At 40.9% G+C, this 14,750-nt stretch overlaps 1 protein-coding gene across 1 annotated transcript in view; it reads right to left on the bottom strand.

The window, feature by feature from the left end:
* Cdc14b (cell division cycle 14B) overlaps window positions 1-14,750 on the bottom strand; it is a gene marked incomplete in the record, with an annotated part of 126,801 nt that overhangs the window by 30,403 nt on the left and 81,648 nt on the right. The window contains 2 exon segments of the mRNA XM_017794870.2: window positions 4,346-4,408; window positions 7,364-7,430. Of these exon segments, the coding sequence (XP_017650359.1) occupies window positions 4,346-4,408; window positions 7,364-7,430 (130 nt within the window).

Below are 14,750 nucleotides of genomic sequence, written 5' to 3'. Positions count from 1 at the left end.
TGGCTTTGCTTGGAAGCATGGAGGAAATGATTCCTCTGTGTTGGCCCTCCTATTTGTAGACTGGATACTGGTTCAAATCCATCTGGTGGGGTCTCCTCGGCCTCATTGATCAAGAGGACAGGTGACCCACCACAATTACAGGACATTTTGAGAGATGCTCATAGTCCCCTGGAACTAGTTGACCTAGGAGGGCAAGGAGCAAAAATTGTCTGGTCTTTTAAGACACTTAGTCATGATGGAGAGAACTAGTACCAAAAAAGAAAAATCACTCAACATTTGTGGTGATTACATGTGTACCTAAAAATTAGTCTGAAATAAACTGAGTTTCTTGAACCACTCCAAGAAGCCAGGCAAGTAATCCAACATGAGGAACTGGTGAGCCCAAGTCCCCCAATGAAAGGTCTCGGCAGAAATGAGAACAGGTACTGGGGCTGGGGATGCAGTTCAGTTGGTAGAGTGCCTGCCTAGCATGCACAAAGCCCTGGGTTTGATCCCCAGTACTGTATAAACCCAGGTGTGAGGATGCACATCTGCAATCCCAGCACTTGGAAGGTAGAGGCAGGAGGATGACGAAGTTCAAGATCACCCTCAGTGACATAGAAAGTTTGAGGCCAGGCTGGGTTATGTGAGACCCTGTCTCAAAAAAAGGGAGGGAGAGGGGGAGGGGGAGGGGGAGAGGAGAGAGAGAGAGAGAGAGAGAGAGAGAGAGAGAGAGAGAGAGAGATATGCTGCCAAATATTCCGATTTTGAGGTAAAACCAGAAAGCTGGATTTTCTTTTCTTTTTTTTTTTATTTTAATTTTATGTGTATTGCCCGCATGTAGGAAGTGCACCCGTGTCATGCAATGCCCGCGGAGGTCAGAAGAGGCTGTTGGAGCCCCTAGGAATGGAGTTATGGACAGTTAGCTGCCATGTGGGTGCTGGGATTTGAACCTGGGTCTTCTGCAAGAACAACCAGTATTCTTAACCACTGAGCCATCTCTCCAGCCCCAGAAAGCTGGATTTTCAAAATGATACCTGTGGCTAGTTGTGGACAACAAGCAGACATCATGCATTTGCAGGTGGTGACTGCTGAGATGCACCCAAATGCAGAGAAATCAGACGAGGAAAAAGGTTACATGATGGAACCAGTGAAGCACCAATCTCTGTTCCATGTCTAGAGGCAGTTTCCCTGAAGGGGAAAGCATCAGTGGTCTCTGGCCTATTACCCACTCAGAGGGAAGCTGCTCTCACCACTCCTTATTAACATGTGAAAGGAGCACTGAGCTTAGAGTTAGACTCTAACTGCTATTTCCAGTATTTTGCATACTTAGAGAACTTAGTTTCCAGAGAGAGAGAGAGAGAGAGAGAGAGAGAGAGAGAGAGAGAGAGAGTTTGTGTGCATTCACGTGTATGCACATATGGAGGTCCAAAACTGTTATCGGCTGCCTTTATTGATCACTTTCCACCTTATTTATTGAAATGCAGTCTCTGGCTGAACCCAGAGCCTGCAGATTCCAATTCAGGCTGGTCTAGCTAGCTAGCTAGACTCAGGGATCCCGTGTCTGCTGGGATTATGGGTCACAGCCATGTCTGCCTGGATTTTACATGGTTTCTGGGGATTTGAACTCTGGTCCCCATGTTTATGCGACAAGCACTTAATTCACCGAGCCATCTCTCCAGTTCTAAGAGAGTGTATTTTATTTCATATGTTTAATTTTATAGTGACAAGCACAAAAACAATGTTAGTAATTTAGTTATACTGAGCCATGGAAGGAAGCAGTTAAACACTGTACTTCAGAAATGGATTGTTATTACAAAGATACAGTTGGCCCTAAGTCAATCCCAGGATATGCTTTTATATCTTTGCTCCATAACAGTCCAATCCATTAACACAATAGTTCAATTATACTTCAGAGTTTTCTTGGAAAAGGAAGTTATCTGTAGATTTGGCCTACAAATCCATGACATACTGTCCGAAGGGTCATATCTCAATTCTTTTTTTTCTTTCCACCTCTCAATTCTTTGAGAAAGTTTTCTGACAATAATAACTACAGCAGACAAAAACACAAGGGTCTGCAACTATTCCCACCTGCAAAAGGCCTTTAATACAGCATCTTACTCTGCTGTTTGGAGGAGAAAGTCCCAGAAGCAAGTTACCCATTACTTTTAAAAGGCAATTATATTTTTAAAAAAAACAAAAACAAAAAACACCGAAGCTGTATTTTGTCTGCCTGGAACCCTATCTTTGTCCTGCTTTTTTTAATCTGAAAAGGAGGTCACAGGACCCCAGCTACTGGCAAGGCCAGAGGATTCAGTCTGGTAAACACACGCCACAGCCCCTGCAGAACACAGGTTGGTTCTATGATGGACTCATGGTCTATGTGGGGTTAACAAAAGGCATCACAGGTCTTCCTAGCAGCTAGGATTCTTTAGTTGCAGTGTCAGCTAAAAGCTACTGGGAGCCACATTGCAGAGGACTGGCCTGAGATGACACTGGCTTCTGCCTAATTCTGTAAGGGCTAGAGCACCAGAATGGGGTTGGTACTGAAGGTCCATCTACTCCTGGACACGTGTGTGTGTGTGTGTGTGTGTGTGTATTGAAATGACACAGTACCCCATGTTGTGTGTGTGTGTGTGTGTGTGTGTGTGTGTGTGTGTGTATGCGCGCGTGTAGAGGTTAGAGGTGATGTCAGCTGTCTTCCTCAATTGCTCTCCACCTTATGTTTTGAGGCAGGATTTCTCACTGAAACTGGAACTCACCAATTCAGCTAAAATAACTGACCATCAAGCCCCAGGGACCCTCCTGCCTCTGTCTTCCCAGAGCTGGCATTACAGGTACACACTGCTTCAGGCAGCATTTCACACGGGTGCTGGGGATCTGAACTCAGATCCTCATGCTTACACAGTAAGCACTTTAGCAACTGAGTCATCTACTGAGCCTTGCTCCTGGTTTTTTACAGAATCCAGTAAAATGTTTGCTCTTTTGTTTACGACATTTGTGTTGACTTTCCATAACTTGAAACAGAAGCATCCTGACAACACAAACAGGTTATAATAAAAGCAAATATATCTGAGAGGTGATCAGATACACAATGACTATTCATCTTACTGTATCTGCTACTAAGAACTTATAAACTGTCTCCCAGTCCCTATGCGAAGATCATCAATACTTAAAACAGAATTTAAACTAAACATTACAAAACATGTACAGGTTCACTCTCGAACCATGAATCAAGCCCAGAATCACCAGTAAACTGGAAATGGAAACAGGTGTGGTGGCATACGTCTTTAATCCCAGCACTTGGGAAGCAGCATTAAGGGCTGAAGATGTGATGCTCCTTACTCTACTGTTTCCTTTTACTGTTTTTCTTATATGCATTTGGTAGACATCAGGTATCTTCCTCAGTCATTTTACACCTCACATATTGAGGAAGGGTCTCTCAGCTGAACCCAGAGCTCTCTGATATGGCTAAGCTCGCTAGCCAGCTTGTTCCTGAGAGCCCTTGACTCTGCCTTTGGAGTGCTGGAATTACAGGCAGACCACCACACCCACCTAGAATTTACATGGGTTCTGGGGATCCAAACTATGATCCTTTCTGAGTCATCTCCCAGCCCTACTGTCTGATTTGAAAAGGGAGAGGGACGCTGGAGAGACAGTTCAGAGGTTAAGAGCACTGGCTGCTTTTGCAGAGAACCAGGGTTTGGTTTCCAGCATCCATATGATGGCTAACAACTATAACCCCAGTTCTAGGGGATTTGATGCTCTCTTCTGGCCTCTTTGGGCATCATACGACATGAGTGCACTTACAAGCAAAACACTCATATACATAAAATAAAAATTTAATTAAAAATAAGATTTCTCTTCATTCTTTTAAGTAGACTAGATGAAAAAAAAAGAGCAAAAAATGAGTGGTTAACTGTTGGAATTTTGGTCAGAGTACAAGCTTCCAGCAATAAGGACACTCTGGAAACATGTACATTTGATCTTAAGTCTTCTCAGCACTCATACTGCGATGACATAATGTGTATGTATGTTAATTAGCATGACTTGGGAAGCATTTCACAGGGTATATGTATATCAAAACATTATTTGAGGTTGTCCAGATGGCAAAGCATTTGCCACACATTGATGACCTGAGTTCGATGCCCGGACCCACGTAAAGGTAGAGAGAACCAGCTCTACAAAGTTATCCTTAAGCTGCACACATGCACCACGTGCTGTGATACGTGCATGCCCACACACATCATACTCACACAATTAATTAAAAACATTACTTTGTACACATTAAATACAGATGATACTGGCCAACTACAATTCAGTAAAGTGCGGAGAGGGAGACATAAGACATTAACCTTGAACTTACTTCATAGTGTTCATATTCATCAAGGTTAAATGTGTTGAAATTAAAGAAGCCATACTGCATTGCCTAGAATCCAAAAGAAAACTTTTAAGAATAAAGATACAAAAAAAGAGCCAATTTCCTACTCAGTTTTCTATTAATGAGTATCAGAAGATGTCTCAGAAAAGTATTATTTTATTTAGGTTGAAGAGTTTCCAAAGGAAGTGAGGTTGTGCCTCTCAACTGCCTCCATGACCTGGAAATTAGAACAATATTGAATGAAATAAAATTTTCATTCCCTAGTCATCCTATCTATCCATAACCCCTTCTCACTAACATTTTGGATGGGCAACACCATGGCCTGAGATTCAAATATAAGATGTAACTTGGTGTCTTTAAATTGAAGCTAATCAGGAAAAGATACTGTGGGATGTGTCCTCCCAAACACAGTCCTCACTCTCTCACAGTCTGCCACCTGCAAATTCTTCCTAAGTCTTAAGAGATCAATGGCTGCCCTGTAACTTCTTTCTGAGCTGCTGCAGGCAGGGCATCTAGTTTTTGAGGCAAGGATGAGCTGAGATTGAATGGCCTCTGAGTTGTGCAAACCCACAGCTGGGTATGACAGAGAGAAACAAGAATTCTTAGCAACAACATATTGTGGCTCAAAATGCTTGATTCTTATAAACCCAGTTTTCAGACTCAAATGACTAGAATATGAATATAAAGTAAGAAGGCTAGAATACTATAGAGGAGCCCTGCCCCTCACCTGCTGGGACTATATTCCAAGATCCCCAGTGGATTGCTTACATCACAGGTGGGACCCAGCTGTGCATACTACAGTTCTCCCCTACATATAAATACCTATGATAGGGTTTAATGTACAAAGTAGACACATTAAGAGATTCACAAGAAAATAGGACAATGGTAGCAATATACAGTATTAAAAGTCATCCTTGAGCATGCTAGAAGTGTTCTAGCACTGAGCTGCCTCCTCAGCCCCTTTAATGTTTTAGGACTGCTGCCAACTGTGGGAAACAATGCCAAAGATACTAGAAGACTACTTGCAAAGCACTAACTCCAAGACCAAATATGTAAGTTTGTTTTCCTTGACTTTAATACATTTCATAAACTTCAGAAGCTACCTGGGCTATAGGTATTCCTAAGAAGTGAGACGTAGTCTGAGGACTGGGGCTGTCAGGCATCAGCCTAGCATAAGCTTAGCGTGTGCAAGGATCTGGATTCAATCCCCAGCACCAAAACCAAAAAAGGTAGTTTATAGGCAATTCCTACTCCTATCCCTGGAATGTACAAGACGGTTCTAGTGGAAGCAGACAGCATTACATGAAAGCACAGTATCACTTACAATACCTCACATATGTAACAATATTCAGAATCTGTCCCAAATGAAGAGTGTTTACACTTCAGAAGCTGTTGAATCTGGAACAAAACTAAGTATTGTGCAAAAAAGTAAACTTTGATTGGAATTTTTAAAAATTAAGTCTATTACTTAATTTAAAAATTAAGTAATAGAAACTGTTGTATAAGGTTATTGTGGACATCTTCTGGGCCTCTTAAAGCTTTGCTCCCTGTTTCAAGGGGAGTGTGGTTACTTACATTAGCTCTTCCTCTGGGGCATCCCCCAAGTGGGAAGTTGCCATTCCTACCTGTTGTCCTTCTGGCTCCTGATTGCCACCTATGCCTAGCACCTGCCCTAACAGGCTTGATGGAGCCTAGAAGAACAGGTGGCACTGCCACAAACCAAGGTACCATACCACAATGCTTGATCTAGGAAGAATTCCAAAAGTCATTATGTTTCTTTCATGACATTGGAAGCAAACCTGGGTTCCTGTGCCTCTGAGAAAACAGTCACATAAAACTTGAGCCACTGCTGAAGGCTCCTTAGATCCTTGCACTACCGAGGAACAATTGTAGTTTTCTGTGATGCCCTGACATTCAGGTAATTTACACAATTGGGTACCATAAAATCCAGGGCCAGTTTCACTGAATGTCCACTGGGGCCTTATCACTTAGAATGTGATATAAGGCAGGGGCTGGAGAGATGACTCAGTGGTTAAGAACACTGGATGTTCTTGCAGAAGACCCGGGTTCAAATCGCAGCACCCACATGGCAGCTAACAACTGTCCATAACTCCAGTTCCAGGGGATCCAACAGCCTCTTCTGTCCTCTGCGGGCACTGTACGACATGGGTGCACTTACCTACATGCAGGCAATACACACATATACATAAAATAATAAAAATACTTAAAAAATAAGAATGTGATATAAAGCATGCCCTAAGCACATGTACACATGCACATGCATGCACAGCAGTAACACAGAGTTTTTTTTAAAAAACAGGTGGCTGTTTGGGGGTGAGGGACTTTTATTTCATGGCTGAGCCCTTAAGCTACATTCCCAGCCTTGAAAATTTCTGATAAAGCAATTGTGACTCCCCCTCACCTTAGTTTTATATAAAACCTTGTAACAAACTACTTGGTTGCCAAAATTCTCCTGTTGAGCTTGAAGTTGAATGCCTGAGTTTCACAGTTAATGTGTTACTGGTACAGGGGACTGGACCCAGGGTCTTGCATGTGGTAGGCCGGTACTCTATCACTGAGTTATAGTCCCCATCCCACAGTTACTGTGTTATAAATACATAGAGAGAACTTGGAAAAAGATAGTAATCAACTTTATTTTGTCTTTTAAATTAATACACTCAAAATTTTGCTATATCTAGAACCAAATTACTTAACTGTCTCTTAACTGTGCCCTGTTTGTTGTGGTGGTGCTGGGGATTGAAGCCACATGCTAAGCAAGTGTGCAAGAGCCGAGTGACAACCCCAGCCTGTCTCCTGTCTGTAAGAGGCTTTCCTACAGTATTCGTGCATAGAAGCAGTCAGTGATTCAGAATGAGCTCCTTACTGGTTGGGGTCATGTTAATGTTAACTGGGAAATGGAGCATTTTCTCAACATCATGCACATCTTTTAAAGAACTTCGAACAGAACTCTGTAGAAGGCCGCGTCTTCTACAAGTTGTTTACCTTCTTCATTGCGTGGAAGCAGTCGAGAAGTGTAATATAGAAACTGCAGTTTCCGTAGGCAGCATCTCTGAAATTGCAAAGTATAACTCAGTTAATTTTCTACAGCACACTTACTCACCTCAAGACAAAGCAGACTAGAATTTGAAATCAAATGTGTTCAAATGTTCAAATGATCTCTACGGACCACTTTCAGCGTTGACATCTGTGCCTGAAATTCAACTAATATCTTCCCCTCCTCCAAAAAGGGCATTCAATTTTTTCTTTAAAGTAAAAAGTAGCTAATCCCAGCACTCGAGAGGCAGAGGCAGGTGGATCTCTGGGAGTTCGAGGCCAGCCTGGTCTACAGAGTGAGTTCCAGGCCAGCTGGGGCGATAGGGAGACCCTGTCTCAAAAACACCAAAAAAAAAAAGTAAAAAGCAGCATATCAAACTGTTACCAAGAAAGATTGCTTTTTGATTCTGCATATATGTATGTGTGTATGTTAGTCCAAACAGGAAATATAACTAACAAATCAAGGTAGTATCTGAAATACTAGGTGCTGAGTCACAAGCATTTTGTTCCTATCATTACTTTAAGAGTTTGAACAGTAAGCCAAGTACGGTGGTGCACACATTTGATCCCAGCATTCAGGAGACAGAGGCAGGCAGATCTTGGTGTGAGATCAAGGCCAGCATGATCTACATAGGGAGACCCTGTCTCAAAAAACTGAGAGAAAAAAAAAGATGACTTTGAACAATTCAACTGGTTAGCTTATTTCTATTTTTCTCTCTCCCCACTTCTTTCTTTTTGAGACAGGGTCTCTCTATACAGCCCTGGCTGGCTGGGAACTAACTATGTAGACCAGGTTGGCCTCAAACAGAGATAAGCCTACTTCTGCTTCCTGAGTGCTGAGATTAAAGGCAAGTGCCATCACACCCAGAATCCATTTATTATTATTTTATTTTATTTATCTTTTTGAGACAGGGTCTCCCTGTAGCCACAGTTGGCTTGGAACTCATTATGTAGATCAGCCTGGCCTCGATCTCACAGAGATCCACCTGCTTCTGCCTCCAGAGTGCTGGAACTAAAGGTGCGCACCACCACATTCAGCTTCTTTATTCTTAAGGGTCAAAATTCCAATAAAATCATAGGAGTAAAGGTATTTAATACCTTTGGTAAAAAATCAGTCTACTCCTGGACAAGTGCTTAAACCAGTTCACAGAGAACTCTACCCAAATATTGCATCAGTCTGTGTAAGTAATCTTACTACAAATCTCTATCAGTTAACATTCTTCCCAGAAAAATGACACTCCCCCCCCCAACACATGCCCATCTGCATCCTTTTGGCTCCCCTAACCCATTAATAAGATAGGCAAGATAAAAATTAATCAGGCTGGTGAAATGCCTCAATGGGTAAAATTGCTTCCTATATAAGCCTGATGACCTGAATTCAATCCTTAGAATCCCCATGTTGGAAGGAGAAAATCAACTCCTGAAAGTTGTCCTCTGACTTCCACACACGTGCCATGGCACACATGTGTTCACACACACACATACACATGCACTATTAAATAAAAGAAAAATAATTTAATAACTCTAATCATGTTCTAGACATGCCGTGTTATGGAATAGTTCTCACTCAGGTTTGAAGTGGAATGTGACGGCTAATGGGGCCATTATGAATTTCCCACATTAGATGGCCTTCCACACTATTATTTGTTACCTAAAAAGTTAAACTGCACATTAACTTTAAATTCTTGTCCAAATATTAAAGCGTGTGACTGACCACAGAAATATTAAAATGGAGGGGGAAAGGGTATCATTTTCAGCTGCAACAGCTTAGTTATTACGGGCTGAACTCAGTAGACTTAATCCTCGTCAGCCAGCATGGGGACTGCAAACCAAAGTCTTACCACACACCATTTTTGCTCTGAAATGTTCTGATTCAGATCATAGCTTTTCTAAAAGTCAGAACACAGGCAAGGAACCTGGGGAGAGGTACAGTGCCTGCTCAACACGTGGAAGGTTCTGTTTTTAATCCCCAACACAGGAAAAAAATAAGTAAATAAAAAAATGTCAGATTGGGTTCCAATTCAACACATACAATTTTTACCAGTATCTCACTGGAAAAGAAAAGCCAACAGAAGTGGCGTATGAATGTGGTCTCTGCCCAGTAGCATCAGGATCACCCTAACTTGTCAGAAAGGCACATTCTCCACAGGTATCCACTCCTACCCCATCAAAAGCTCTAGGGGTACAGCTAGTCCTTTCTGCCTCATGAGGGCCTCCAGAGTTGGAGATGTAGCCCTGTCATAGAGTGCTTGCCTTGTGTGCAAGGCCCTGGTTTCTATGCCCAATACTGCAAACAAACAAACAAAACCCCCAAGAGATCTTTCCAGGTGACAGTGATGTGGGTTCAAGTTTATAAACCACTGACAGACACAACTAACAAACTTCTTTTGTGGAGGCAGGATTTTTGTCTCTCCTGCCCCCCGCCCTGCCAAACAAGGAACATTAAAAAAAATAATTTACTGAGAATTTCTTACATGCATATAAGGTGTTTTGACCAAATCCATGCCCACGCCACTCCCTCTGCTCCAACCTCTCCCACATCTTCCCATTACTTTTTTATTCTGATAACTTCATGTACTCTTTATTTTTTTATGGGGCTTTTGGCTACTCTACCATTTCCCCCTCTGAAGAGGTAACCCTAAAATCTTTTAAGGATTAGATAAAAGCTCCCAAATATTTTCGACATTTTTGGCCTTTGGAATGGAATATGTTGCTAAGAGGCCCAAGGACATTGTGAGTTTTAACCTTTAAGAAACTCTTTTTACCCTAACTGCCTAGCCAATTCCTACCTCCTATTCTTATCAGACGATCCTCTGAAGAAGTTACGCAAATGCCAAGAGGGAATAGAGACGCCGACTGCTCTGGCTTCTTCCATGCTGACCAGGGACGCAGAGTGAGGCAACTGGAGTACCCCTTCAGTGGGTCTATCTAAAAGACTCCCAAATTGCATAACTCTTATCTCATGAAGGAAAAGAAAGTCTTTGAATCATGAATGGGAGATGTGAAGGAGAAATAAAGGCAAGAGTAATTAGCATTACAAGTTCTAGACAGGGAACTAGAAAAAAGTTAGAACAGGGCAATCTTTTCAAATGTTCATATGAGAGTGCATTGGAATTTCTTGACAAGGGCTTCCAAAAGCATCCCTCTATTGGGTCCCTCCTCATTTTCCTTCGGTCGTCCAAGGCTGGACTCTAGAGTGATGAATTCAGGGTTTGCTTTCACGTGTTTTGATAGCTGTTGGAGTGGTTAGAATCAGTGTCAATTCCATCTCAAAGACTTCTAGATAAGGGGAGAAAACAAATTTATCCATCATTTTAGAACTAACTGGTTGTCTCCCTTAGCTAAAAGTGGGCACTACAGTGTTGGAGACCAAGATTTGAAGTCTTACATCTGAACAGCACTTTCTGGTTAGGAACAAAATCATCAATGAGAAATAATTATCTGAATAACTTTTTATATAGACTTAAGCCTAATGTCTGGGAAGTGTAATCCCTTGAACTCAAAGAAATATACTGACGACTTTACTCTTTGGTTGTACTTTCGTTTTGGGTGTTTAAGACCATACAGTTGGCCCAAATAAATTTATTTTTACACTTAAGGTCATTTGAGGATCTGTTCCTCAGGGGTCACATGGGCTTGGGAGGGGCCCCTGGCTCCTTTCTTTTATCAGTTCCATCTATGTGAAGGTAAGTCAAAGGTCCTGCTCGATCATGTCTGGCTTCATTTGGAAGCATGAATGAGAAGTTTCCTCTGAGTTCACCCTCCTCTTTGTAGACTGGAAACTGGTTCAAGTCTATCTCATGGGGTTTCCATGGCTCCCTGAACAAGAGGACAGGTAACTCACTACACTAATAGGACATTTTGAGAGATGTTCCATACTCCCCTGGAACTTAGTCAACTTTGGAGGGCAAGGGGCAAAAACTGTCCTTTAAGTCCCTCTGACCACATTAGTATAGGCCTCAAACTATGACTGTTAAGCATCCAATAAGGTTAGTTCCATCAGTCTGGTACTTTTAATTATTATGTGCTATGTAGATAAGACTTGGGTAAAAAACCAAATATTCACAGATAAACTTTGACTAGATACATATTTTGTTCCTTAAACTAGTTAACTAAACTATGACCATAGACATTTTAAGATTATGTGTATATTATTTTTGTCTCATCCTTTATATATCATAACAAACCTACACAGACCTTCATCACTTGCTTAGGCTTTCTCATTTTTTGTCTATTTTGGAAAATATCTCCATTCCCATATCCTTTTAACATCTTTTACATTCTCACTTTCTTCTTTTTTAAAATAATTATGAGACATAATAGAATTAACAAATACATTTTCCATCTGTTGTGAGACTTGTTTTCCTGGGGATGCTAAGCAATGCTTATTCCCTTTCAAGGTTCTAGTGTTGAGCCAATGTTTGATTAAAGTTTTACTGGGGAACCAATGAATTTATTGAGCTTACTTACCAAGATAATTGAGGAGTTGCTGAGGTGTATGTATGACCTGAGGGGATGCACACTGGAAAGCCTTTACCCAGCATGGGTCATGACTTCTCTTCCTAGCCTTCCCCAGATTGTATACTTTAGCCCTCCCCAAATCCAAGAGGCGATGTGTGATTAGGGTCAAATTACATAGAGTTAGTTGGGAAGAGTGGCTGGATAATGCTGTGAGGGTCCAATGACCCTGCTTGGCCCTCCTTTAATGAATGAGCACAACTGTCAACAAGTCCAGTTTTCACCATGTTTAGCAATCAGGCTCCGCTGAAGTCATGATGATGGTAGTTATTTCATTCAGAAGGGACTGCTGTATAGCATCATCTTATTAAAAGGACCTGGAATTTAAAAGGATTTGGCACAGGATATACATATGAGGGAGAATATACATCTTTTGTTTTTCTAAGTCTGTGTTACTTCACTTACTATAACAGTTCTTAGATCCATCCATTTACCTGCAAATTCATGATTTCATCTTTCTTTACTGCTGAATAGAACTCCATTGTGTAAATATACCACATTTTTGTTAACCACTCATCAATTGAGGGGCGCTTAGGTTGCTTCCATCTCTTAGCTATTGTGAAAAGAGCAGCAACAAACACGGTTATACAAGTGTCTCTACAATAGGATGAGTCCTTTGGGTACATGCCAAGGAGTGGTACAACTGGGTCATATAGCAGGTTCATTCTTAATTTTTGCGAGTTCTCCACACTGTTTTCCATAGAGGCTGTACAAGTTTGCAATCCCACCAGCAGTGAATGAGCATTCCCCTTTCTCCATATCCTCACCAGCATTTGGTATCCTTTGTTTTCTTGATCCTGGCCAGTCTGATTGGGGTAAGGTGATACATTAGGGTGGTTTAAATTGGTATTTCCCTAATTACTAACGATGTTGAACACTTTTTGAGATGTTTGTCATCTTTATTTCTTCTTTTGTGAACTCTGTTTCGATCTTTAGCCCATCTTTTAATTGGGTAATTTGGTTTCCCAATTCTTTGTTTTTTAAGTTCTTTATATATTCTGGATGTTAAGCCCCTGTCAGATGTGTCACTGGTGAAGATTTTTTTCCACTTCTGTGGTTTTTCTCTTTACCTTCTTGATTGTTTCTTTTGCTGTACAGAAGCTTTTTAATGAGGTCCCACTTGTTGATTGCTGACCTTAATTCTTGAGCAGTTCCTGTCTGATTTAGAAAATCCTTTCCTACACCTATATCTTGTAAGTTACTGCCAATATTTTCTCCTAATTGTTTCAGGGTTTCCAGTTTCACATTGAGGTCTTTGATCCATTTGGAGTTGACTTTTGTGCAAGGTGAAAGATAAGGATCTAGTTTCATAGCACCATTTGCCAGTACCATTTGTTGAAGATGCTGTCTTTCCTCCATTGTGTGTTCCTGGCACCTTTGTCAAATATCAGGTGGCTCAAATTGTGTGTACTCAGGTTTAATCTTCAATGATGTTCCATTGATCTATGTGACTATTTTTGCACCAGTACCAATCTGTTTTTAAGACTAGAGCTCTGTGATATACTTTGAGATCTGGTATAGTAATCCCCCCAGTGTTGCTCTTTGTGCTTAGGGTTGATTTGGCTGTCCGGGGTCTTTTGTGCTTCCATATGAATTCAGTGATGTTTTTTGCTAATTCTGTGAAGTATGTCATGGGGATTTTGATTGGAATGGCATTGAATCTACATATTGCTTTTGGTAGGATGGTCATTTTCACAATATTAATTCTTGTAATCCATGGGCATGGGAGGGCCTTCCATCTCCTGGTATCTTCCTCAATCTCTTTCTTTAATGATTTAAAATTTTCATTGCAGAGATCTTTGGTGTCTTTGGTTAGATTTATTCCAAGATTTTTTTTTTTTTAAAGCTATTGTGAATGGGAGCATTTTCCTGTATTCTTTCTCCAATTGCTTGTTATTGGTATATAGAAAGACTACTGATTTTTGTAGATCGATTTTATAACCTGCTACTATACTGAAAGCGTTGATCAGTTCTAGGACTTTTCTGGTCAAACTTTTGGGATCTCTTAGGTATAGTATCATATCATCTGCAAAAAGTGATAGTTTGACTTCCTTTTCCAATTAGTACTCCTTTAATTTCCTTCTCCTGACTTATTGCTCTAGCAAGAGTTTCAAGTATTATGTTGAAAGAGTGGAGACAGTGGACATCCTTGTCTGGTTCCTGATTTCAATGGGAATGCTTCCAGTTTTCATCCATTTAGAATGATGTTGGCTGTGGGTTTGTTGTATACAGCTTTAATTATGTTGAGGTATGTTCCCTCCAGTCCAATTCCCTCTAAGACACTGAACATAAATGCATGCTGAATTTTGTCAAAAGACTTTTCTGCATCTATTGTGATGACAACGTGGTTTTTGTCTTTGAGTCCATTTATATGATTAATGACATTTATTGACTTGCATATACTGAACCATCCCTGCATCTCTGGGATAAAGCCCACTTGATCATGGTGAATGATCTTTTTGATGTCTTTCTGTATGTGGTTTGCAAGTATTTTGCTGAGAATTTTTGCATCTATGTTCATTAGGGATATGGGTCTATAGTTTTCTTTTCTGGTTGTATCTTTACCCAGTTTGGGTATTAGAGTGATGCTGGCTTCATAGAAGGAATTTGGGATTTCTCCCTCTGTTTCAATCGTTTTGAATAATTTAAGTAGTATTGGTGGGAGGCCTTCTTTAAGTGTCTGGTAGAATTCTGCTGTAAATCCATCTGGGCCTGGACTTTCTTTAGATGGGAGGCTTTGTATTACTGTTTCAATTTCCTTATATGTTATGGGTCTGTTTAAACTGTTGATCTCTTCTTGGTTTAACTTTGATGGTTC

The sequence above is a fragment of the Nannospalax galili genome, unplaced genomic scaffold (genome assembly GCF_000622305.1).
Source record: "Nannospalax galili isolate Female #2095 unplaced genomic scaffold, S.galili_v1.0 scaffold467, whole genome shotgun sequence".
Lineage (NCBI taxonomy): Eukaryota > Metazoa > Chordata > Mammalia > Rodentia > Spalacidae > Nannospalax > Nannospalax galili.
This window is presented reverse-complemented; position numbering and strand designations above follow the sequence as displayed.